The sequence below is a fragment of the Chaetodon auriga genome, chromosome 18, assembly GCF_051107435.1.
Source record: "Chaetodon auriga isolate fChaAug3 chromosome 18, fChaAug3.hap1, whole genome shotgun sequence".
Classification (NCBI taxonomy): Eukaryota; Metazoa; Chordata; class Actinopteri; order Chaetodontiformes; family Chaetodontidae; genus Chaetodon; species Chaetodon auriga.
Genome location: NC_135091.1, coordinates 3,224,452 through 3,251,444, shown reverse-complemented (window position 1 = coordinate 3,251,444; position 26,993 = coordinate 3,224,452). Strand labels below are relative to the sequence as shown.

At 45.0% G+C, this 26,993-nt stretch overlaps 1 protein-coding gene across 6 annotated transcripts; it reads right to left on the bottom strand.

Annotated features, from left to right (window-relative positions):
- Positions 1 to 411: 411 nt before the first annotated feature.
- Positions 412 to 21,741, bottom strand: senp6a (SUMO specific peptidase 6a). 6 transcript variants are annotated; one of them, XM_076756031.1, is made up of 24 exons: positions 21,590 to 21,741; positions 16,154 to 16,247; positions 15,070 to 15,133; positions 14,155 to 14,261; positions 13,784 to 13,936; positions 13,238 to 13,258; positions 10,751 to 10,821; positions 10,020 to 10,114; positions 9,397 to 9,787; positions 7,877 to 8,115; positions 7,033 to 7,173; positions 6,815 to 6,848; positions 6,354 to 6,542; positions 5,474 to 5,667; positions 4,818 to 5,032; positions 4,560 to 4,676; positions 4,349 to 4,471; positions 4,166 to 4,258; positions 3,748 to 4,085; positions 2,656 to 2,744; positions 2,463 to 2,545; positions 2,280 to 2,348; positions 1,317 to 1,467; positions 412 to 1,211 (listed from the first exon to the last, which is right to left on the bottom strand). In XM_076756031.1, the coding sequence occupies exons 1-24, from the start codon at positions 21,618 to 21,620 to the stop codon at positions 975 to 977; spliced, it is 3,339 nt and encodes a 1,112-aa protein (XP_076612146.1). In that variant the 5' UTR covers positions 21,621 to 21,741; the 3' UTR covers positions 412 to 974. The 6 variants fall into 6 exon arrangements, with proteins under 6 accessions (XP_076612146.1, XP_076612147.1, XP_076612148.1 ...); XM_076756032.1 differs by having other exon boundaries at positions 13,238 to 13,255; positions 21,590 to 21,727; XM_076756033.1 differs by lacking the exon at positions 13,238 to 13,258 and having other exon boundaries at positions 21,590 to 21,727.
- Positions 21,742 to 26,993: the final 5,252 nt, after the last annotated feature.

Below are 26,993 nucleotides of genomic sequence, written 5' to 3'. Positions count from 1 at the left end.
TCAGGTGACACAGCAGGTGGATTTACACTGAGCCACAGGTACAGGTTCAGCTGCAGCTTCTGAAGTGACCGAGCAACAGTGAAAAACTTCTAAAAACCACCATTATTACTAAATTTGTCCTCTGTCGTGTACATATATTAACTCTGAATTCTTCTGTTACATGAAGCACTTTCTCTTTAAAAAACAAACAAACAAACAAAAAAACGCATTGATTGCGTCAAAACTGCGTCTTTTACCGAAGCATCTCAGGACCTGGACATAATCATCTGTATTCAAGACTTTTCCAGGCCTGTGCAGCAACACACACACACACACACACACACACACACACACACACACACACACAGTCTTATTTCTGTAGAAAACTACCCGCTGGCACACAGCACAAATGAAAACCTACAGCAAAGGAAGTGCTCTTGCATCTAGAGTCGCTTTTAATGCTGAAAGTTCATCCACTCCACATTGAAGAGACACAACAAGAACTCAACTACGTATGTGACTCGTGAGCTGGAAGTCGACTTTCCCGAAAGTTTCTTTTTTCCAGACAGGTGGATTGTTGACTTACAAATAACAGCAACTTGCTCTATGTCTTTATAGTCTTTGTCTTCCTCTACACAACTAACGCATAGAAAATAACGATGCAAGAGCGCAACAGTATCTTCTGCACAGATCCTCCTGGAGAGGAGAACATCTATGAAAACATAACTTAATGGGCCACTTCATGACTGAGTCATAAAGCAGTAAATTACAAAGGCAGCGGAAAAACTCCGGCATATTTACAGTTAATGTTTTATTCAATACAAATTTAAAGGTGTGTTTGATGTCTGTGGTTAATGGAGGGAGTTAAGGATCGTTTCAGACATGTTTAAGTGAAACCAGCAGCGTACAATCAGGTTCGGCCCCCCCGCTGGGCCAGGGAGTGACGGGGAGAGGAGGAGGAGGAGGGGGAGGAGGAGGAGGGGGGTGGGGTCGTTTCAGGGGCTGATGGGTAAGTTTGGCGGCTGGCCCTTTGACCCAGAAGTCTCTTCGATCTCCGGCTCTTCAGGAGAGCTGGGTGGAGCCTCGACCCGGTCGGGCTCCTTCTTATCCAGTTCTTGTTGCTCTTGGATCTTCAGGATCAGCTCCTTGATCTCCTCACGCTTCGTCTTCATCCGCTGCTGAGGAAACCACTCGGACAGATTCACCGGCAGATGAAAACTGGGAATCGGATTCTGGTTCAGGGGACAAGACACATTTAGGATGAAGTTGACGAGAAAACAACAAGAGACAGCAGAGTGGAGGATGTTCAACAACGTGCTTCGAGCTGCTGCTCTCACCTCGAAGAAGCTCTCCACATACTGCAGGATGTAAACTCCACAGTCGCTGAAGTTATCCTGCTGAGGCACACGTGGGCTGGAGCCCTTCATCACATCCTTCCCGAAGCTCCGCTGAGTCCCTTTACGCACCTCCCACTCCACCTCCAGGTACCTAAAACAAACGCACACACTCCGTCTCAGTCATCGATCAAAGTTAACCTGAGATCTGAATCCAGTTATCTAGAAGCTAAATTCTGAAGTCATCGCTGATCCATCAGGAGGGCTTCAAACTAAACTGTAGCTGCTCTGCAGTGATGGTGTCGCTCCATTGATGGAGTTCTGGAACTTTCTTGTGTAGTGTGTATTTTCAGGCCAGTCCAGCTTCTTATCCAGGTGAACAAACAGGTACCTGTCGACTCCACCATCTTAACGCCCGTTCTCTGGGTGTTCACTGGTGGAGGAAGAGTGTTTGCACCTGCAGAAGTCCACTCTTTGGTTGGACTTCTGCAGGTGCAAACACTCTCCATATGCAATGTACTCATTTATGTACAGACAACTATCACTGGATCACTTTGACATAGAAGAAAAGACGAGTTCTGGAGTTCTTGCATTTCTTTTCTATGATTTTAAGATGACTTATGGATGCTGGAAATCTTTGATCCTTGATCAACCCTCCTGTGCCTTCAGCCCACCCTCTGCTCCATACTGACTCCCAACATGTGGGAGCTGAGATCCTGACATGATTAATGGGATGTCAAAAAGAATCCATTATCAGATTCACCAAATTATGTCTCTTCTATAATGACTTCTTGTGAGATGCTGGATGGTTTGATCCCCTAAAGGTTAATAAAAGTCACTCAGATGCAATAATCTGAGAAGTGAAAATCACTTATCAGTTCATGCATATGAAAAAGGTTGGGAGCCACTGCTTGGTTGAATCAGAAAAAGCAGTAAAAGCTATGAGGCGCAGCAGCAGACACTCACTCTCTCAGAGTTTTCACCACCGTCGACCTGGCCGGACCTCGCAGGGAGTCCATGATGAGGATACAAGGCCTGAAGGAGACACAGAAAAAACTGAGTGATTACCACAAACGTTTCCTCTGCTGTTAGCTTCAGCAGAGCAGCGCTGCCACCTGCAGGTGAACATTCAGAAGTGCATCTACTCACTGTTTGCAGAGGCTTTGTTTGGAGGCCAACGCAGAGGCGTCAGAGCTGAGAGTGTCTTCAGTCCCGTCCTCACTGCAGTCATCCTGCAGGCACAACATTCACCAACATGAACTACAATTCCTCCAGTTTATTCAGGGCTGATTAATGGACAGACGAGCTCCATCACATCGAAGAAGTAAAGAGAGTTGAGCACCTGACCGGAGCTTTGGTCGTCAGAGAAGGTGAAGGTGTCGTCGTCTCCTTTTCCTGAACCGTAGCAAACACTGATTCTGTGCAACTCGCCTAAAAATCACAAAGGAATAAATCATTAATGTGCTCTTGGCTTCTTGCAGATGACGTTTAGATGAATGTAAATGTCAAAGCTAAAATCAGAAAAACCCAATTCCTCCAGCTGATTTCTCTGTTCTACATCAGAGACACAGCTCCTCTCCTTCCACTCATCAACTCATCCATTTGTCTCACCGCAGCACGGTCATCAGCTCGCAGACAGAGTGAAGTAACAGGAACTGATTTAAGCCCTTTGATGGAGCATTTACGGAAAGATGGACGGTCTGAGAGCCGAACACATGATCCCTTTCACCACATCGACGTTTGCTTCTCAAAATGCTGAAAAAATATTTACTGCAGCCTCTTCTTCTTCTTTCCTTCCTGCAGTCGAGGCTCAACAACTTTCATTTTCTGGAGCATTTTCAGCTGAGTGTCAACCAGAACATGAGGGCTAGAATGAGGTCAGCTAACATCAGCTCATTACGCAGCAGTGCTGCCTGATGTTTAAGCCAAACGGAGGAAAAAAACTTCATCAGTGTCTTCTTCCCTGAAGTGAAAATCCTGTTTCATCCAGTGTTTGTCTTCGTCTACAACCCTGATTCTAAAAAAGTCTGGACTGTGTGTGAAACACTGCGTGTCCTGGTGGAGGTTCACTGGGTCTCTCAGGCAGACAGTCACACCCTCTCAGGTATTTCCTGTATACCTGTTTGACTTTCTGAGCATCTAAAGTTTGAGGGGTTTTCTGGATTTGACATCCTGATTCGGCATCAAACGGCAGGGATACACGGTGGAGATCTGACTTCAGCTGCTGATTCACAGACAGCCTGGATGAGAAGTCTACACATCTGTCGTTATGACGAGCTCCTGGACCGCAGAATGACTCAAATAAAGTGAAATCAGGACGTCTCTCATCAGACAGAAACTAAACAACGTTATAAATCAGACCAGACGACTGTCATGTGATGCTACAGACTCTGTTGGCTCTTTGAACTCTGCCAGTTCAACGTCAGTGACTCACTCGTGTACTGTTGCTCTGTGTCGGCCTGGCTGTTGCCTGGTGCTGCGGGGGCGTTGGAAGGCTCGTGACCCCCCTCTGTGAAGGCGGCGCTGTCCTTGGCGGGGTCGCCGTCGGTTTGACCCTCCGCGGACGCCTCGGGGACGCCGGGGGACGGGTCCTCCGAGGAGCTGTCCAGCCCGTCTCTGTCCGGGGACAGAGGACGACAGTGGTCTGGGATGCTCTCCTCTGACGGCGGCTCTGCGGCCGAGGCCGGGAACGGAACGTGGAACAGCGGGTTCTGCTCGTACACTGGACCCTTGAGGCCCGGGAAGCAGATGACGGCTAAGTACCAGTGAGCTCTGACAAAACAGGAGATCAGATCAGTTACAGAGAGTTAAAGAGCAGAATTCACGTTCTGTGAAGTGAAGTGAAGACTCACGACTCGTTGATGGGAACAAAAATGAAGTCCTTCTGGAACAGGTCCACGTGCCGAGTCCACGTCTTCACCCTGTTGTGCTTCCTTTTCTGGATTCTGGAAATTGGAAACCAAAGATTGAAGCGTTTGACAGCAGAAACGTGTGAACATAAGGTGAAGGGAGAGTGTGCTGTGGTGGACGCTCACGGCAGGTTCGTCGTGTCGGGGACGCTCCTCCGCTCCCTCTGGTTCAGCCTCTTGTAGAAGAAGGAGCTGAACACGTGGATTCTTTGTGCATCTTCTTTTTTCAATTTCTCTAAAACTAAATATCTAACAGAAAGACACCAGGAGGACTCGTTTCAGTATGAAAACTACAGCAGACACAATAAGCTCTTTGACAAACGACCCAAAAACTTACTTTAAATAAAAGTCTATGATAACGTCGTTTAGGAATTCTCCATCATTAAGGCAGTGGAGGTCTTCATTAGTGACTGATATGCCGCCTTTGGCTGGAGGAGGGGGGTACACCATTAACCTGGAAGACAAACACCAACAGCACCGTCACACTGGGTCTGCAGCACCAGCAGCATTACCGCTCCTCTCCACCGGGTGGAGCTGTGTCGCGCTGACTCCATCAGCACTGACAGGGAAACACTTCACTCCAGCCGACACTCACTTGATGATTGGTCCCGAGAAGGTGGGCTGGAGGTCAGTCATGTCCTCGTCTTCTTCTTCATAGTAGGCGCTGGTCTGCTGGCGGGTGGCCATCCGTGTGCGCACGGGCATGGCGACCGGGGTCACCGCAGTCACCTGCGAGACCTTGCTGACCGGGGACACCTTGGCAGCCGGGGAGACGTGGGTGATTTTGGGAGGAATTTGCACCGACTTCACCTGCAGACAGGGACAGCAGGCGTTTGTGAGGAAGAACAGCAGAATTACGGCCTCATGGTCGTCCGCCTCCGCCAACCAATCGAGCTGCAGCTTATGTCCACGTCTGTCCAGAGTCATGTAATGCATGCAGTGGAGGGTTTGGAGGAATTTAATAAAAGGTCTTAACGTACACGCAGCGCTCTGTGGGCTCTGCTTGGGAGTTTCAAAGCAAATGAACTTTTTATGAACTTCCTCCACTTGCTGGAGGAATGTTCTCCCTTGTGCTCTAACATGAGGCTTTTGATGTTCTGACTGTTTCCTGGGAGGGACAGAGACATACAGTGTCCCCTCAAAGCAGATGTGTGACTGTCCAGCAGGCCACAACCGCGGGAAAACTGGTCATTGATCTGACTTCTTGTTATTATAAACTGAATACGTTTGGGTTTTGGGCTGTTCTCTCACCTTCTCCTCCTTCTGCTTCGAGGCCTTGTTGTAGTTGACCAATCGGATGTTGGCCTCTTCGAAGGGCAGCTTGGCGGGGAAGTTGCTGAGGTTGTTGTTGCGGCCGATCTCGCCCAGGATGTCCTCCAGGATCATCTGCTCCTTCATCACCAGACCGTTCTCGAAGATCAAAACGATGTACTTCTCGTCCGACTCTGACAACACAACGAGAGACGTCTGGATGATTTTACAGCTTCAATTAAAATGCATCAAATGTGTTTCTGTGGCAATTAATCTTAGTGTAATAACACATAAAACACGTAGATTTTTGTTGAAACTGATCAAAAATCTAAACTGAAATCTCTCGTCATGCTGATATTTGGGCTCTTGGCTCTCTGTAATCTCTCTTTCTAGACGTATATTTGACTGGTAACGCTCAAGGAAACACTTCTGTTTCCGCTTGAATGCACTGCAGCTAATTCAGACTGTGAAATGAAGTTGGCAGAATGCGTAAAAGGAGAGCAGGATATTAACTCCGCAGGACGTGAAGCCCAGCTCCGTCCAGCCGAGCAGAAACGATGAATATTCAACGAACTCTGCTGTTTGAATTAACGTTACGCAGCACAAACTGACAACAGGACGAAACATCTCGGAGGGTTCGTTCATGACATCGCTTCACTACATTTAAGATCTTCAATCCATTCGTTTTGAGACTTCAAGCAGCACAAACATCCTCTTTTATCAGCTGCCTTCATCTATGCCTGCCTCTTCTATACAAACATGGCTCCTGAATGTATTTCTGTAGTAAATCAAGCTGCAGAACAACGAGCTGTGACATCAGCAAAGCAGTGAGGATGCTGGACGTATTCGATTGACTGTGTGCGTGTAGCTCTGTACTCACGGTCTCCGGCACAGTCGTACCACTGGTCTCCCGTCTCCTTGGACATGTTGAGTTGCGTTCGCAGGCGGACGCACTCCTCCGGAGTCGTCTGGAAGAACAAGACCGGAAGTTTCCGGACGCTGCACCACTCGCAGCTGATCAGCTCCGATGACTGAAGGCAGACCTTCTCTATGCTGTTGAGCTCCGGACCTGAGGACAAACACACAATAACAACTAAAAACCACAAAAGACCACGATGAAGTGACGCTGCAGCCGGATTTAAGAAAAACAACATCGGGTTCATATTTCTCCCTGGTGTTTCTGGGGTTTTCCGTATTTTCAGGTCTTAAAAGCTGCCACAGGTGTGTGACTCTCCGCTGACCAGCGTGGACGGTAAGCGCACACGATGTGGTGCCACCCCCTCCACTGATGTCTGATCCAGCAGCTCTGCACACACTGAGCTCACCACTGCTGGGTCTCACCTTCAGTCTCCAGCTGGATGTGGTCGATGGAAAACTGAAAGACAAAGAACAAAGACCGGACGTTAGCAGGGACGTCGCATTCATCATGCACGATTTTAAAATGACCCGATCCCTCCGCTCAGTGCAGGAGCTGCCTGTTATCTGGTCACATGTGGCTCGACGTGCTGAAACGAAGTCCGGCGGCCATATTGTCATAACAAACACGGTGAAGTACTCACGATGACGGGCTTCGTCACCATCCTGCGTAACGTTCCTACTCTCACACTCCGACACTCCAGGATGATGCTGTCACACTTGTTGGACATGATTTTGGGCTTCTTCGTCTTCGGTGAGAACGGCTCCGGGGGCTGATTCCCAAACTGCAGAATTCAAAAAAAGCAGTAACTTCAGGGAGGATGTGAGGTTTTTGTTTTACTTCACCGAACGCTGAAGTCCAGTTTATTCAGAGAGAAACGCAGAAATGGATTCTGCTGCTTTCAGTGTGGCAGAGTTTCCATGCCGAGCTCATTAAAGACTGAAAGCGCTCATCGTACTCAAGGTCGTCCCAGTGAAACTCTGCATCGAATACATCAAGCTTCACGTCACTTTGTGGTTCTTTGTTTTGCCTGCAGACGTGTTTCACTTCAGTGCAGCACCTGCTGGCCTAGTTTACACTGGGTGGAGTTTAACTTTCCAGGCCGAGCTTTGAGCGACAGACGCTACTGAAGTCCAGCTAACACGCTGCATTTCCTCCAGCTGGTGGAAGGCTTTTAATGTGAAGGGGCAGGAGGAAATGCTCTGTCTGCATCAGCATATTATGACAGCTGATGAGCCGATATGTGAAGGTGTAAACACAAAAGTGCAACCAAACTCCAAGCCACAAGTTCGCAGATCAAAAACAGCTTCGTCGTCATTTTCCCAGCTTGGTCAGATTAAAGCAGGCTGAACGGAGCCTGTGGAAAAACACCATTGGACAGGTTTATTATGGCCGTGACTGGTTGTGTCTGGAAAGAAAAAATATTAAGCTCAGCTCTCATCTCACAGCGTTCCCAGCCGCCTGAAGTCGGCGGGATCTCCTCTCACCTGATCCTTCATGCGGGCCCTCCTCGGTATTGTGATCTTCATGTTGACGTCTTCGAAGAACGCAGCGTTCAGCTCGTCCTGCTCTCCGGCGCTCTTCACCGCAGCCTCCACTCTGCCTCCAGAGGGCGCCGGCGAGGAGTGAGCGGAGTCTGCGGGACGAGGGGAAACGCTGTCGAGTCTGTTGGCGCTTCCTGTGCTGGCGTTGTCGGCGTCCTCCTCGTCATCGCTGGACAGGACGACTGGGGAGGAAACGTCAGAGAAGCTGTTTAAACACTCTCTGATACATGTTGAGTATTTCTCGCTCTCCTCTGGATTTATTTCACATCTAACTCAGTGATTTGAGATTCATTTCGACCAAACTAGAGCTGGTGATGGGTTTTATTTTGTTTCTGCTGAGTTTGAATGAAATTCATTTTACATGATTAAATTGCTGTTTTTGTGAATGGAGTCTGGTGTGGTGGTGAGAGCGATACAGAGGCTGTTTCTGCTTCAACAAAAAGGATGTTTGACTGATGTTTGTTGTATATGAGTCAAATTAAAAGCAATTTTTAATAAAAACATTATTTAAATAACAATATTAGGAGTGTAAATATACTGTCAGATGATAGAAACTACATGCTGCATTCAGTGGCAGCTACGCCTTTACAGACCTGCTGGTATCACACCACTGTGGACAAAGCTCAGTTTGATGATGTAGATTTTTAGATTTTTAAGGTAGTTACTTCATTTTCTTAACACAGAAAGTTATATTAAGGCTTTTTTTTTTTTTCCAGAAAGCCCAACACCCTTCAGTCTGGCTCTGAAAACATGAAAAAAGGCGTTAAACTGAGACAGTTTGTCTCCACTGGCTGAAAAACTGGTGCCAGAAGACAAACACCCACTCCTGATCTGCACTAACACTCCTACAGATGTTTCAGCTCACGGCTGTGTTTTTACAGCGCCACCCCCCTTTAGGTGAAATGTGTCATGATGACCTCCTCTCCTGTCAAAGACTGCAGCCGCCGACCAGCTGACCGCTGACGAGCACGTTCTGAGCCTGCATGGGAGGACAGAGCCGAGTCTTTGTTCATAGAGAGAAAATTAGACACTATGAGACATAATTAGGGCCCTATTTTACAGCTGATTCTGTTTTTATAATCAAATTCCTCGATTCTGTCCGTCTGTTCTGCATCGAGGGAATCATAAGGGCCTGCGTAACGCACCGAGCAGTGAACTTTGTTTTCAACCCTCATACTTCTACTTTCTATTTATCAGTCGTGAGTTTGTTGTTGCTGCCTTGTTAATTGTCTGTTCTAGAGAGACGTGAAGAACTCTGCTGCTGTAGATGTTAGAGGCACTTCAGCTTTAACCCTCGGCCTGACAGCAGGTCACTTAGTGGTAATGATGATGATGATGATGATGATGATGATGGGCTTACTTCTGCCTGCTCTAATAAGCAGCTTCTGTTAGTGTGCATCACTGGCCTTCACCCTGCTGGGACTGTTGTTACTGTTTAACCGGGAACACTTCTTTTTACTCACTGGGGTCGTTGAGCTCGTGCTGCTGGCCCGCCGTCCCCGTCCCCTTGGGCGGGTTTCTGGCTGTGCAGCAGCTCGACGTCCCGGCTAACAGGGGGGGCCTGCTGTTGTTCAGAGGCGGCAGGGTTCCCCTGGTGCTCGTGATCCGTATCGGCAGAGTCTCCCCGCGGGGCGCCCTCATGGTCGTAACCGGTTTGTAGAAGTTCTGCTGCAGGCTGTTGGGTCTGGGGGAGGGCTGGGATCGGATGGGGGGTCGGGGGGTCGGGGACGACAGCGTGGCCTGCTGACAGGGCAGCAGCGTCGGACCGCTCCCGCAGTTCTGACACTTGCTGCTGTCCTCGCTCGGCTTGTTGCACTTCCCGCATACTGTGTGGTAGACGGTCGGCCGGAGAGGCTGCCAACGAAAAACAGCTGATGAATCTGGATTCATGGATTCACAAGAAGCTGGAAGAACTGTCTATTCAGCAATCCAGGCCTCACAGGACGACAGTATCATGTGATTTTGAGATGAATGTGAGTCCAATATAAGTTACTAAGTGAAGATCATCTCAGCGTCTGACGGATCTCTGAAAAACTCAAACCTCGATCATCAGATCTTCTGTACTTCTCTGCCGGGCTTCTCTTACCTCTGCTGCTTTGACCTGCGAAGGAAAACTACAGCAGTCCTCTAAGGGTTTCCTCTTCTGCTGGATGCGACGCTTTATGTTCACGTTCCCCTCTTCTGAAACATTAATAACAAAAGGATTAAGACAAATCACTTATTCTTATTTATTCTATTTATATTTCACACCTCTCTGAGCCTCCACAGCCTCCTTTTACTCACATTTTAATCTTCTAAACTAAAACATAAACACAGTGAGTGAACAGGCTGATGACAGAAAAACTGCCTCCAAGGTCACCTTTTCTTTCCTTTTTTATTTTTTTTCCCCCAAAATCGTCTGTTTTTTTTCTGTATTTGGGGGGTTGTGTCGGTGAGACAGCCTTTATTAACACAGCAGTGACTCATAAGCTCTCCCCCCTCGGCCGGCAGCTTTGAGGATTAATGTGGGAGGCCTGAGATCTCCTCCTCTGCTGGCAGGAGCAGGGAGGAGGTTCAGATCTGCAGCCCTGCAGACGCTGCTGACTGTCACACACACACACACACACACACACACACACACACACTTTCCACAAATACAAAGATACTCATCAGTGCTCATCCTGCAGACACACACTTTTCCCACAGATGCTGCGTACACAAGCCAAAACACACAGACACATACACACACATGCGCACGCGCGCGCGCGCACACACACACACACACACACACACACACACACACACACAGCGTGATGTTTGGCGAGCTGTGAACTCCACCTGGGATCTCTGGACAGGTGAGGATGATGCTGTCCACTTCTCCCGCTTGCTCTGTGGTGGAAAAGTCATTTCTGCCGGAGGAAAAAAAGACAATGTGGTTCTTCAAGGAGCTTTCAATGACTTTCAAGGTTTGACTTTTTGTATTTAAGGTGATATGACGTGAGAGGTTTTGAAATGATTCCTTGCCAAAGTAAAACTGTCTCTCTCTGGTAAGACTCTTCGCTTCAAAGCAAGAAACCTTCCAGGATTTTCCAGGCTTGTGGAAATGGTTTGCCTGCACTTAAAAATAGATCCACTTTTTCCAAATTTGACCCTTAAATGGCCAAATTCAGCCACCACCTCTCTGGCTGGTAGTAATTACATTTGTTTAAATGTCAAAAAGTCTCATGAACAGACCAAAACCAACAGCGTGTTCGTCCGTCTCTCAAAACCTTCTGACTTCCTGTCTGTGGCTCTCGGCTCAAAGCCCATTGGTTCTTCTGAAGCACATGATCTTCAGAAAATGGCTCACTAACGTATAGTTTCATTTAAAAAAATAATCCTAAAACAGCTGCACACTGTACTCTTTGACAATCTTCACTCAAACAGGAGGGAACAGTGGTTTTGCTGGGGACTATTTTCAGCAGCGGATGAATCCACATTTGGCGAGTGAGTATTTGAGGCAGCAGGATGGTGTGTGTGTGTGTGTGTGTGTGCGTGACTGAGTCAAAATAAACTGCAGTGTGTGTGTAACGAAGGAACATGTGTGTGCAGCTGTGTGGCTCATCGGTGTGTTTTTAACAGTTTTTGGACTCTAATGAGGCTCTACGGCTCAGAGGAAGAATCAGGCTGTGATACACACACACTGCTTATTGGACACATTCAGTCATGGTTTTGTCTTTTTCGTGGGATTTGTTGACTATAAGAAAAATGTAAAACACATCAGACTTGAGGAGCAAAGACGCGCACACACATCGATAAACCTCAGAGGGAGAGACAATCAACTGAGCGTCACCTTTTCTTATGAAAAGCAGAATATGGAGGTTTTGGTGCAAACAGACTCAACAGATGTGGGTCAAACGTCGCTGGAGGTGACAGAGATCACAGGCACAAGCTGAGCCAAGGCCGGCTAATCATCAGCCAGACGGCAGCGATAAGTCGAGTATCCAGACTGAATAACACGACGTCTTACTGAACAGCAGCGACAGATCTGACCGGAGACCAGACATGAAGTCTGTACTGAAAGGTTCTCCGGGACGTTCTGGAGGCAGCACTGTCGTATTTTCTGGTCTCATCTCGAGCAGCAAAGGCAACAACACTAAGAAATCCCGGAAACATATTAAAAGATAAGACTTTATTGATCCCACGGCGGGGAAATGAAGTCGTCACAGCCGGCATGTGTTACAAACAGCAAACACAGAGGCGCAGAAGGGTCGAGCTAAAAGTACACAGGATGTAGAATAAAACATCAACTGTGTAGAAGTACATTATGTACAGGTTCTAAAAATACTGCGCTCAGCTTTCTCTGTGAAATGACGCCACGCTTTCTTCTTCTCTGCTGTGCAGCAGCGTAGACGCACGAGTCTGACGTCACTGATTTGCGATGTGCAAAAACATGCCGCCATCGATAAAAGGAAGCGATCAGCTCACGCGCAGACGATTCTGATTGGACCAGACGATTCAGAGTCGGGTCTCCACTGGAACCGGTTCTTGATTCCCCTCCTTTGTCTGATCTAGTTTGTTATTACTGTTGTTTTTTTAATCTTTTATTATTGTCGGATGTTTTATTCCATTTAGCTTTCTCACGTTTTTAAATGATCTGATTTTATTTGCCAAATTACTGCAGTCACATCTTTTAATCCTGGTTCGACCATGTAAACTTCGCTTTGACACCTGATGTATAAATACACTTCTCCCTCTTCTTCTTCTCCTTCTTCTCCTTAACCCTCTTCTACTTGACCCTTTTCTTCTTCTTCTTCTTCTTCTTCTTCTTCTTCTTCTCTTTCACTTCAGGTACAGGATGAACATCTCTTCAAAATACTTTTGGCAGCTAGCGAGAAAGTTCTCACACAAAATGGAATAAAGGTTCATTTATCAATAGATCCTCCTCCAGATGTCAGTGAATTGAGTTGCTCATGTCATCCTACTCATTTAACTCTAAAATATGAATAAAATACAGTAAATAAGCACCTGCTTCTGCTAACACTGAACTATTAATGAAGTATATGAGCAGTGATCGGTGTTACGGAGCTCAGAGGTCTTCCAGATCGTCCTCATGCAGTCAGGTTTTGTCAGTCGAGTATAAACTGCATCATAACACACATGATGAAAGGGAGAAAGCCCACACTGACATCGAGTCTCACAGCATGTCAACAGAGACGCTGCTGATGCACAGAGCAAAAGTGAAGTGAATGAAATGAGCGACGATCTGAGGACGTGAATGAAGCGTGAAATGAGATCCGGTCTGTTAAGGTTCAGTCGGAGTGACGCGGCTGATCAAAGCCTTACCTTTCCTTCAAATCGAGGCTGCTTGAAGATAAAAATCAAAGAGAAACGTCTCACTAATGCAATTAATTCTTCTGCCATAATTCATTTTTTACAGCCTACATTTCAATTTAAGTGATTTTCCTCAAACCAAACCTCAAAACCAACCAGCCTCATCGACCCGGGCGACGAATGGAATTAACCAGAGAACATCTTCACATTCACGCCACTTTCATCTACATTAAACACTCGTGTGTGCAGATTGATCTCATCCAATTCGAGAAAATACACTCTGTCTCCTCTTGTTCAGCTCCGTGAAGGTAAATAATGTGACTGAGGACACACGAGCTCAAAGTCACGTCTCGTTTCCCTTTTCTCTGGAGGAAATCCAGTGCGGCCAGAGGCTTACAAACCTCCACAGAGAGAGGACGAGAGGTGAGGTGAGAGGGACAGGTGCATGATGGTTATCTGAAAACAACAGGAAGTTTCTTCTCCTACGCTGTGTCTCTGAACCAATCAGGAAGTTGAGAGGGGAGGACAGAGAGGTAAAAGCCGTGCAGCCCGTCTTACCTTTGGACTGGCTTCCTTATTGCGGAGGGCATCTGTGTGTGCTGAAAGTGTCGCCCTTGTAAAACGATCCCTTGTGAAGGTGTCGGACTGATGATGAAATAGTTGTTTCTGTTGGGGATGGGGGAGGACGTTGCTACCGTGAGAGGGACCTCGCTGCGGGACAGGAAGAGAGAGCCAAACACTGCGTTCACTGGCTTCAAGCTCAAACAAACAAACACCTGTTTACAGCCATTTACAGCAGAAATATAAGACAACGTACGAGAGCGAGGAGTTAAACATCCTCTCCTGCTTTCATTCTATTTATTACATTTATCCATTCATTCACTGAATTTTACTTTTGAAGGAAGCAGCAGAGTTACAGCGTACTGTACCTGAGCCTTTTGGGCGCCAGCTTGTTTAGAGGCCTCATGTGATTATTTGGCCGGTTTTCATACGTTCTCAAAGGATCAGAGGAAGTGAAGTGCCTAAGAGACGGAGACTGAAGAGACGGCACACACATCAATCAAAAGGTCATCAGAGCAATTCAGAATCAACATCGACATGAAGGGTCACTGAGGCTGATAATACTACTACCTGTGTAATACTGTGTACTGTGAAACTGTGATATTTAGTCATTGCACCATGAAAATCTCACACCATCACATCCATCCTACCATCCTACAGCTGAGCACCATGTCTCTGTGTTCATTTTAGCATGTTTGGTTGTTAGCATGATGACATTAGCAACGTTAAATGTGGCCAGTTGGGATGTTATGATGCTAATATTTAGCATGTATTGTTTAGTACGGTTGCACATAGTTGAGATATTTCACCCTGGACCAAAGTCTTGGACTGATTATAAACATGAAGTGAGCAAAGCTGCTGACGTTACAGAAACATGCTCATTAACTGCTTAAATTCCCTGAAGTTTCATGTTTTTTCCTCCCTGACATAAATCCAATTTACTGTAAATGATATCTTTTACTAACAATCAGAGGCCAACGCCCAACACCTGCTCACAATCCCCCCAGAACAACAACAACAACAACAACAACAACAACAACAACAACAACAACAACAAACACAGCAGCAGCAGCCGCCGCCCCCCTGAGGCGTCCCGTAGCTCCCCAGCAGCGTGAGCTCATGCCCCGGCGGGGTCGGGCGCCTTCGCTCGGCAGTGCCAGGCGCCAGCCGGGCTGTGGCTCCGTCTGCAGGGCTGCTGACCGGAGAGCCCTGCAGCCCGCTGGGAGTCACGTCTACCAGGAGTGAGAGTCAGAGGACAGGCGGTTCGGGGGGGGGCGGGTTACCTTTTTCTCCTCGGGGGAGGTCGGCTGCTGCCTGTCCATCTCCTCCACGCTCACCACGCTGGCGCTGAGAGGAAGGAAAAAACAAAACACAGATTCATCTACTCGGCTTATTTTGCATTGTTTAATGTGTGTGTGTCAGTGTGTGTGTGTGGAAAATGGCACGTCTGTAATAATTAAGGGGACAAAGTGGATTCTAGGGTTTGACCGATATGGGGTTTAAATTACAGCTGCTGTTTCTGTTCAATGGTTTTATCATTTTCATTGTATAGAAATGAATTCAAATGAGCTCCATGATGAACACTTGAATGCATCAGTAACTACAATCTAATTACATAATACATGTGATTATGAAATGGGCCGTTCTCATTATGAGCGTGTTTACTTTTGATACTTAAAGTCTAATTTTGATGCTAATGCTTGTGAACTTTTACGTAAGCCTAACTTTTAATGCAGGACTTTTACATGTAACAGAGTATTTTTAAACTGCAGTATTCCTACTTTTACTTCAGTCAAAGATCAGAGTACTTCCTCCAGCATTGGTGCTACTTTAAAACTGACTTCACCTTGATGCAGACTCTATCAGGACAAACATTTTTACTGTTTGTGAGGAAAAAAAACATGAAATTTGACTATTTTCTAAATAACTGTACAGACTAAACAACTGATCTGCACTTTAAACAGATTAAATCAATAAAGGAAATGATCAGTGGCTGTAGCCCCACGACATTTAAATACATATTAAACGTAGAAAAACCCTTTAAATAATTAAAAAGGGGCAAAGGAAGCTGCATTTCTCTGCAGGTTTGCCTCTTTTTCTCTGCATGCGATCAGGAGGAACCTCTCCAGCATATCGGTCCAACCCTAGCACATTCCAACGTGTAAAACAGAGGGGAGGATTTAGATGCAGGGCGCACAGATCTGTATGAAAAGGGCCGGCGCGTGTGTCATCAGAGACGGGAATAGCCTGCTCATCAGCAGAGGTGTCGCTGGGGTCTTCTCCTGTGTGTGGAGGGAGCTGTGTGGTGGAAAAGTGATGCAGTGCAGCGCTGGTGGTGCTGAAAACGAGGGCTGGAGAAGTGCTTACTCATGTCTCCTTTCCTCTTCACTGTCACCAGAGAGAGAAAAGCTCCAGTTGTGCTTGTACCCTCCATCTCGCCTGGTCTCTGACCTACCCAGGGCTTGGATTGAATAATAAACCAGACTCACATCAGTGCAGGGACACAGGACCGACACACAGCCATCAGCTGAAATGACCATTTCCATGTTTCAGGGCTGATCATTTCAGCTGGATTTGACATTTAGAAAAAGGGAACCTTGGGCTCCTTGTTAATTTTGTACATATTCACCTGCATCAGCGTCATATAAACACACTCTAAATTTGGTCAAAGCAAATCTGTTAGACTTAATAACTTTTAGTAGGTGATTATATTCAATAAGCATATATAAATATATTTACTGAATAATACCAATATCCTTCTGCAAATAAAGATTATTACAACACCAAATACAATGATCTGTGACATGAGAGCGGGTATAAAAGTACTGTATTCAGTACTTTCATCACAGTGTCAATTGCATTGAAGTCATTATCAATATTCAGATTTTGGGGTGAGAGCCAAAGTAAAGGCCTTGGTTAAAGGAAAACAAGTTTATCCAAGTGTTCACCTCCCATCAGAGTGTTTGTGATACGTGAAAAAAGTGCAGACGTCCCCTCTGTATCACCGGGACGTGTGTTAATGAATAACAGCGTGTTGCACAAAACGGAGCATAAACGGTCCAATCCAGAAAAGTTCAGATGGACGGCTGCTAAATCCAGTAATGAGCAGCTGAATGAGCTGCGCCTCCACCTGCAATCGCCGTTTACGTGACTATCCTGTGAAATGAAAGTGAAGGAACAGAACTGTGTGGAAAATAAAAAGCAATGCAGGTGAATAATAAATGGTGTAAAGTAGAAAATAACAGCATGTGCACAGGTGAGTCTGTGCAACTGATCTGCTGTTAACGAGGCGTGTAATTTATGTGGTGGCCTGAACGCTGGAAGAGCAACACACTAGACAGTCTGACACGGTTTTTACACAAAGAAAAGATTAACCTGAAGTATAACATTTGCCGAATTTACAAGAGCGGACAAATGAGTAAGAATTTGTCACAGCCAGGGTTTCGCAAAGCTATCCAAGTTTCCCTGAACGCAACAATTCACAAAACTCGATGATTTCTTAAGGGAGTCTGGGGCTGATGTGCTGCCACCTCAACAGAGTTCCGGCATCAATGAGGATGAATAGAACACATTTGAAATAGCAGGTGTGAACACGGAGGCAAAGATGGGATGGTTTATGATCCAGACAACGGATCTGGAACAGATCCCACTGTAACAGCAGGTGTGAACCCTCCACCTGAAAGAAGGAAGCTCCACCTTCTACCCACAGGGGCTGCTGGGTAAAGAGGTGACTGATGTGAGGTGAATTTGGTTTGGTTTGGTGAAGAGGAAGACATCAGCGCTGTCAGGGGTCCGATTCCCCACACGGCCTCTGAGACGACGCAGTCACACAGCCGAATTATTTTACTGTCTTTACAAGATGAACTTCGATTTCGTTTGATCGGTTTGTCTGAAAAGCTGAGAAACGTATATTTTCCTGTGTGTTCAGAACCATTTGGACAGCTCGCAGAGGGAGATCTGACACCATCCAATGAGACGCGTGCGTCGTTCTTTATATTTATCCTTCAAAAGAGTCGGCGTAGAAACTTAGTTCAAAGCGTGGACTGATTAAAGCCTGCTGCTGCATTCATGCGCTGCTTTTAAGTGCTGCGTGATAAAACACGGATCATCTCAATATTTTCTTCTCAATGCCAAAAAGTAACCATCACCTCGACCGTTCTGCATGAAGTGGAGTGACACCGTCTTCTATGAGTAACAGCTGAGGGGCATCTAAGCCAATCAAAGTGGAGGAATAAAGTAAATGTGCTCCCAGCAGCTGATTGTGTGGAGAGAAGTCGACCTTCTGACAGAGTAAACAAACCCGAGGAGGGTCCAATGCCTTTCCCCCGTTTCCCCCAAACTGAGGTTTTGTTTCCTGCTAAAAGTGTATTAATGCACTCTGTGTGTGTGTGTGTGTGTGTGTGTGTGTGTGTGTGTGTTGGGTCACACTGAGTGTTAAACAGGGCTGCAGCTGATTAATCGATCAGTTGTTTGATCTAGAAAATGTCAGAAAATGGTGAAAATGTCAATCGGTGTTTCCCCAAAGCCCAAAAAGACGTCGTCAAATGTCTTGTTTTGTCCTCAACTGGAAGACATTCAACTTCCTGTCATTGAAGAAGCTGAAATCTGAGAATTTTCCTATTTTTTCTTTAAAAAATTAGTCAAACTGATTGATAGAAAACACTTCATTAAGGCAGGACTTTTACTAACTGACTAACCTTTGCAGCTCTATTATTAAATAGCACAAACTGTGCAAAGAGGAACATTTTACGACCAGCGAACGACAATCAGAATTTATCAGCTTGTGCTGAAAACACGTCGCTGATAACTCCACACGCAGCAGCTCGTACCAAGACGGACAGCTGCTTCCTGTGTTTTCCTCTTTGTTCTCTCCAATTCGTTTATTTTCTCCCACAATCAACTGAAATCTGTGACGTGAAAAACAGCAGCCAAGAACAAAACACAGAGAAGAAGAGCACCGAAACCCACGTAGGCAACAAGCAGGCTTCTCCTCTGTTTTAAAGGCAAAGCGAGCCCGGTGACCTCCCAGACATCACCTACATGATCACGTTAATGCGCGATAACCATCTGGCTGCGAGCCCAGCAGGTACATATTACCTGCAGCTCGCTCTTAAGAGAATCGTTTTCTGTTATTTCATCCGGCACATGTGGCTTAAACACAGGCCTGAAAAGCTGCATCTCTCCGTCCCCCAAAACCAGATTTGAAGCGTCTCGGCCTATTTTCCTCCCGGCCTCAAACATAATGCTTCTGGCCTCCCTGTGCAGCTGCAGAGGTGGATTAGCAGACGGCGAGGAGACGAGACTAATGGCAGATCAGTGTGAGCGTTCACTGTGGTCTGTTTTTAATGAATTATCCATTTCTAAACGACAAGAGAGATCATCTTCACAAGTTCAGAAATCATACGTTATGATCCCGGAGCTCTTTCGTTCAGTCCTGCAGGAGCCGAATTAAACCTGGTCCAACGTCTTCCAGCTCGAACGCAGCGTCATCCCCAAAGTCTGCCGGACTCATGTTGTGCTCCATTTTCCAGCTTCATAAATCACAACAAATGCCCTGATAATGTTAGCGAGGAGTCGTTTAGGTTCCTGCTGAGCTTCATTTATTTTGTCTGTGGAGGGCGTGACGGCGGATTTCCTGCAGGACAAATCCACGATCGGGGATCTCTGACGACAGCTACGACTACACAATTTATCCAAACAGAGCGAAGCGAGCGGCGCTGACGCAGCTGAAAGGGAGCTTTGACTCTCACATGATGCTCACATCCAAACAGCTTGTTGTCACTCAGAGCTGCACTCAGCCCTCGGAGGAAATGCAGCTCATCCATATATTAAACATGCAGTTAATCCATCAAAGAACACATGATTCCTAATGCAACCCTGGGGCCACTTTCGCCTCATTTGCAACATGAGATCATTTCCTCTCCTGTTAATTTTGACATTTTTCAGAGACTAACAATGAAAAGCAGCTAAAGTCCGGCTTTTTTTACATCTCTACCTCATTTCCTGCCATCTCTCAACTATTCCTATCTAATAAGCGCCCCAAAAATGACAGTAATTACAAAAATGTACATGTTTCGCTAATTAAAACACATCAGTCTGGCTTCCCACACATGAGCACACCAAAGCCCCGCGCGACTCGCAAATTTACCTGCAGTTTACAAGCGACAGTCAATGGGGAAACTTGACCCCGCCAGCATCTGGCTTTTGTGAAACCAGGCCAGCAACGACAAAGTCCTCCATGACACCTTATGATGGCGGTTAGAGATCCTTTATAACGAGGCCGGTTGTGCTGAACCTCCGATATGAACTGAAATGAATCCAATCGGCTGAGTATCAAAAACTGCTGAGTACAGGAAGCTGCCATCAAATGTCAAAATAATAGAATGAACAAGCTTTTTAACTTCCCTCATTAGACGGATCTGAATTTGAATTTAACTTTTGCCATTTTTGAAGATTACATTGATATAACACTGTTATTATCGTCTATCCTCCTCAAGACTTCCTGTCTGTGGCTGCCAGCTCCAAGCCTCCAACTGAAGATCTAAATCTTTAAAAAAAATCCTCGCAAATACACAGATTCAACTGAAAAAGACTTATTTAAAACAGCTGCTCGCTGTAGTGTTAAACAAACACACAAGAGGAAATAGTGCTTTTGCTGAGGACTATTTCCAGCGGCGGATTCATCCACATTCGGTGCTCCAGTGAGTGTTTGTGTTAGCAGGACGGTGTGTGTGGGACTGAGTGAGGATAAACTACAGTGTGTGTGTTCATGGTAATGAAGGAACATGTCAGCCAGTGCGGCAGTGAGGCTCATTTATGTGTTTTTAATCGTTTTTCTGACTCAGAGGAAGAAGATCTATCAGGCTGTGATACAGTCATTGTTGATTTTTGGTCTTTTATTGTTAAGTGTGTGAAAACTGCTGCACATCTCCTAAAAACTGTTTAAAATTATTCTTCACAGTAACACCTTATTTACTCTTTCAAACTGTTCTACTGACCGTTTGAGTTAAAATCAACTGTGCACTGACACATACGGTTCCAGCCCTGCTTCCTTGTGCTGCTGACACAGCCGTTGAGCAAGGCAGCAAATACCTGACATCTTTAACCCCGTCAACTCTTCCTCTACCTGTGTGGTGGCAGGTGAGCCCTTCACTAAAACCCCTTTAACGCTGTTTTCATTTGATTTATTTACGTTTTTAGCATGGACATCTTTTGCCTATTTTTGTTAGCCGGCTAATATTTGAAGCTAGGACGTTAGCAGGCTAGCTTGGAGCTAGCGCAGCTCGGCGGTTGTCAGGACTAACGCGACATGTTTTCGTGTTTGTTGCTGGGATGTTGACGTGTTTTGCTGTGTTTTCAAACGTTATGTGGCAGCTAGCAGCCTGGCAGAAGGCAGGAAGGCCCGTCTCGGCTATCGCTACATCCAGCTCGCACATTGCAGAACCAGCTAACGTCAGCGCTAACGGGGCTAGCTCAGGCTCGCAAGCCCAGCTTCGGTTTAAAAATCCAGCGGACCGGACCGCCCAGCCAGCGCTTTGTCTTCCCCTTCAGCCCCCGGCCTGACAGCGCTGCTTTCACCCCGACTAGCTGAGGATGAGCCTGTTACCACAGCAGGCATTACGGGGCTAACGTTAGCCGCCTAGCCAACTGTGCACTCGCTCTGGATCCACACATATTTTGGACCGATTATGTGTAACACCAGAGGACCCCAAATCTGCCTCGGCAAGCAGGAATCCGAAGGCTGTGTGCGGGAGAAATGACTGCTGGCCGCCCGGAGCAGCGGAGCGGAGTGTCACAGCTTACCTTCAAAGAAAAAGCGTCTGTTGTGGGCCATGTTTATTCCATGATCCTCCTCGGATGATAGTGTTGCTCATCAGCAAGCGACCCTGGGCAGCAGCAGCTCGGCTCTATGTGGCTGCCTGGCTGCTGCTCCGATCAGTGTTGCCAGGTTGGGTTGATGTTGTTCATAATTGCTCCAAATCCACCCAAATTGATAAAGAAACGCGCAAATATTATATATAAAACAATAAAAATAAATCAATAAACAATAGCAACAGTATTGTGGTTCATCACAAGTTTTCAATATGACAAAATAATAAAACAATACAAGTGTTCACAAGTGATGGGAAGCTCCATCATACAACGCAACTGTAAAACTATTTTCCATTTCTGTCCTCTGCCTTAAAAATAGAAAAAATAAACAAAATAAATGAGCAGTTCAAATTATAATGAAGTAAACTACATACAATAACCTGGTAAACTGCTACAAGCCTTGACAGGAAAACCGCCCAATCTGGCAACACCGGCTCCGACACGCTGACAAGAAATTTACCCGCAAAAACCCACGTTACTGCCGGAAGTGTAAAAAGTGTGTCTTCAAAATAAAAGCTAGTTTTCAATACACCTCACATACACACGTTCAAGTAAGCGTGCGAGTGCCACCCTGTTATTACTTAAGTAAATATAAGATAAGATAATCCTTTCTTTATTTTATCAAGTATAATCAGTATGATTATACACACGCACGCACACACACACTCACACACACACACATACTTATACATACATACATACATACATACATACATACATACTTTAAACACATTAAATATATGCAATAAATTAGGGAAATAATTAGCAAATCTTCACAATTGAGAAGCTGGAACCATGAAATGTTTTTACATGAAAAATAGTGAAAAACAAGTTCAAATAGTTGTCAAATAATTTTCTGCTAGTTGAATAATTGATTAATCGACTAATCATTGGAACTCATAACTAAAGTCGTCAGATAAATGCTGTGAAGTAAAAAGTACAACAGGACTTAAGTAAATGTACTCAGTTACAAACTACACTTGTTAGTCAACGTAAAGGCCACTGTAACAGATTTAGAAACCCACTACAAAGAAACTAAATGACTTAATGTAAGTGATGATTTCAGTTCAGCCAAATAGGAAATTATCAGCATTAACCCGACTATGTGAGGGAAAAGAGAAATTTTAAAAAAGGAAAAGAAAAAAGAACCTAATTAAAATGTAGGTGGACATAGACAAATGCCACAAAAAGCGACAGACATGGAATTACTTTAAACTGACTCCAGATTCCTGCTAACATATAGCGTATTACTGACTGTGGAGGACTGAATCAAACTGTCCATGTTCTGTGTTTTATTTTGAAGGTCCCTTCCGGAAATCCAGTGTTGTAGTTTCGTTAAAAGTGTCAGCCTCTAAACCTTCACGGCACTGTGCACAAGCTTGTATATGTTTGCATATGACATCTTTTTATTCGGGCCGCTGTTGATCACACCTGAAGCGACACACGGTGTGTTAGTTTCTGCAGGAATATTCATTAAATATTCAACCACACTGAAGGAGATTTAAAGAATAAAGAGAAAGAAAGCAAAATAAGCTCATTATAAATCATACTTGAGGAATTTATAAGACCCTGTTTGGAAAATGACATGTTAGAATAGATTAATAAAAGCGCAAACAAACATAAAGTTTAAATCGCAGCAGGAATATTTCACTTTGTTTTCACTGGGCATGTGAAGCTACCACAGCAGGACCACGTGATAATGACAGATAGACTCATTGAATTAATGGAGAGACGATGATGTAAGCTAGATGGCGATGTTCCTCATTAAAATGAGATGCATAATCAACATCAGGACCATGATGTCCAGGCGCTCCGGTGGTCGTCTGCAGTCACTTCAAACTGTTATTATCACTCCTCACACCCTCAAATGTTGAATGCTGTAATGTTGCACATCATGTGTAAACAAGTTAAAAGTTTATCATTGTTATTTTTGACATAATATATGATGGGATATGATAGAATTGAGGCAGATTTGTTGTTCTAACTTGCACAAAATCATGAAGAATTCGTCATTTTTTTAAACACATCCCTTCAAAGAGTGTAAATATAGTCAGTTTACTGTCGTATAAAACCAGAAAAAAGCAGAGCTGGAGACAGCATGTGTATGTATTGCATTAAGAATAAATGACTTAAACATTAAGCACTAGTGATATTTTGTCTTAATGGTTGTTCTAAATAAATGAACTATCTGTAACTGATTGAAGACGGGTGCCATTCAAATGCAGTGCAAAGCTTTAACTCCTCATAATAAAACAGATGTGTGTTTTAAGGAGCCTTTGTTTGAAGACACACATATTAAACACTGGGTGATACGTTCCCTTCTACATTTCTGTTTGTGAGCAGATTAAACAGATGCAACACGTTGATTGTTGAGCTTTACAGATGTCGGTAGGAGCATCTTTTTATGTTTGGTTGGAGCCAGGCTAGCTTTTCCCTCTGTTTCCAGTCATTATGCTAAGCTAAGCTAATGGCCTCCTTGCTCTAGCTCCATACACACTCACGCCGACAGACTGGTATTGATCTTCTCATGTAACTCTTGGAAAGAAATCCAATAATCGTGTTTCCCAGAATGCTGAACTGTATCATTAAGCTTCAGACTTTACATAACTCCATGCCGTCAGCGAGCTCCAGCTCCTCGGATGAGGGCGCAGCACTGAACCAATGGCAGGCTTGTATCCTCAGATTCCAGCGGTATATATAGTCCATGATAATTCACAGTGAAATGTGCAGAGTTGCAGCAGCAGCAGCTCATTAGAGTGAAGTGAGTCATGGCCTTCCCCTCCGTTAATGCACTGTGATGATTATCGCACAGCAGTTCTCTCGTTCATCCGCGGTCCCTCCACAGGCTCAAATTAATGGAAACTTACAGATAAAGCAGGAACGGTGAAAGACGTTTAGCAACCGTGTGACTGCAGGAGGAAGCCTGGGTGTGGCGAATGAATGAATGAATGAATGACACCTCTGCAGCTGAATGAAAACATCCAGCGTTGTCATTTTAAGCAGCATGGTTTCATACATAGCAGTTTGTCAGTCCACCTCTTTGGCTCAGACTGAAATATCTTTGAAACTACAGGATGGACTGACATGAAGTTGCGTTCATGTTCCCCAGAGGATGAACTGGAGTAACTTTACCTCTCCTCCTCCTGTCTAATGGCTGGTCTGTGACTAAATACCTTCAGACCTGATGACATCCTCACCAGCCTCAGATGTATTTTGTGCTTAGTGCTAATTAGCAAATGTTAGCGCGCTAACATGCTAAACCAATGCAATGAGCATGGTGCAGATTATACCTGCTAACCATCAACATCGTCACTTTGGTTTAGGCGACAGCCTCCATGCTTTCACCATAGACTGAAAGATTAAAGGCCAAGAAATATATGATATTTTGAAATAGTAAAATTATAATTATAGCTTATATTTAGTTATAATGGGGAAGGAGTGTGTGTGTCACTCCAGCCGAGAGAAAAATGGACGACCTGACCCTTTGTCAGTGTGTGTGTGTGTGTGTGTGTGTGTGTGTGTGTGTGTTTGTGTGTGTGTGTTTTTGTGCTCTGTCCAGCAGCTGTTTTATTTCTTGGAATGATCCTTCACATGACAACATTAATATCTGTGTGTGAACATATTTGTCACATTCGTAAGATTTCCAGGAAGAACTAAAATCAGGACGACCTCCGACATCTGTGTGTGTGTGTGTGTGTGTGTGTGTGTGTGTGTGTGTGTGTGTGTGTGAGACCTTTTTTTTGTTTTGTTTTATGAAATTATGTGACTATTTTCTTAAGCGCTAACATGTTTTGAGCCGTTGAATAAAACAAAAAATTCCTCAGTGTGTTTACTGGTACGGATATCTTCATAAAGCCCCTTTGTGATCAGTGAATCACCGCAGCAGTGACATAGAACACCAAACACGGAGCAGCTGAGGTTTTAACATCAGCTGTGTTGTGTCTGCCGAAGCTGGATGTCACACTTTGTAACAGCACACAGCTCAAATTCTCACTGCTTCTCATTTATAACCCCCAGACTCCGACTCGCTTTTATTAGGAACAAATGTTCCTGAATTTACAGGCGTGAATAAATCATTCGTGTTTGAAAAGGCTCGCCTGGCCCTCGCCGGCTCCGGCTTACGGCAAAACTGCTGAGACAGGAGAGCAGGTCCAAGAGGGTTTTTTCTAACTGCAAAACAATGAATAAAGAGAAATGAGTGACCCACACCCTTTCATTTACAGAGCTGAGCTGCACTAAACGGAGCTGCAGGGCTCCACAGAGTGACTCACAGTTACAAGCTGATTGACGACAATAATAAACTCTGCATGCTTTCTTCTGCTTTTTGGAAATTATTCTCATTATAAATAAAACAATATGAAACTTAACTCTATCATGTCTTAAGAAGTGACTTACATTCATTTGTTTTTCGGCCTGAAAACATTTTTTTGTCTTAAATGTAAATTTGTAATGTAGATCAGATTGATCCACTTTTATTAGTTTTAATAACTGAAGTATTAACGCTGTTTCTCGGCCCTGCAAACAGTAGTTTGACAAAAAAACAAACAAGCAAACATATGAGCACAACGCTAACAAAATCCTTCAGAACAGGAAAATGAAAAAAACATGAAAAACAAATAGAATTTTCATGGTAAGACAAAATGAAAAGATGTAAATCAAAATAAGGCTTTTTAATCAAAACTATGAGACAGGAATCAGAATCAGAATTCCTTTATTGATCCCCGAGGGGAAATTATAGTCCTAATTATTATATAGGAGGTAAAATTTTATTGAAATTTCAACCTTCTATCTTATTGTTTGTCTTCATAAATCAACATTTTGAGCATCTCGTTGTTCTGAATCGTTGTGTCTTGATCTCAAGTTCAGCGTTTCTAACCAGTGTCTGTTCGCAGAAACAACAGATTTAGAGGATCGTGCACTGTTGGATCAAACGGAAATTTGATTTCCAGTTTTCCATTTAAACAAATTTGATTCAATATTACAAATAAATTATCCTGAAATCCGAGCTGACGTGTCTGATGTGTTTGTCAACTTTGGAACCTCCATTCAGCCTTCAAGTGAAGCTTTAGAAAACAAAACAACCTGCTAAACCAAAGTAAACCTACAACACAGACCTCATCAAAGCCACACGAGGCGAGCCAAGCCGGGCCGAGCCAAGCCGGGCCGAGCCGAGCCCCTGGCTGTGAGCTGAGGGAGGAGTGGTCAGGCTGCTGGACTGGCTGATAGTTCAGCTGTTGGGGGTTTGTTAAAGCCTCAGTCAGTCAGTTCAGCTGCTAACACACACTGAGAGCACAGGTTAAATATAGAGCACACTCTCACTGCTGACCAGGAACAA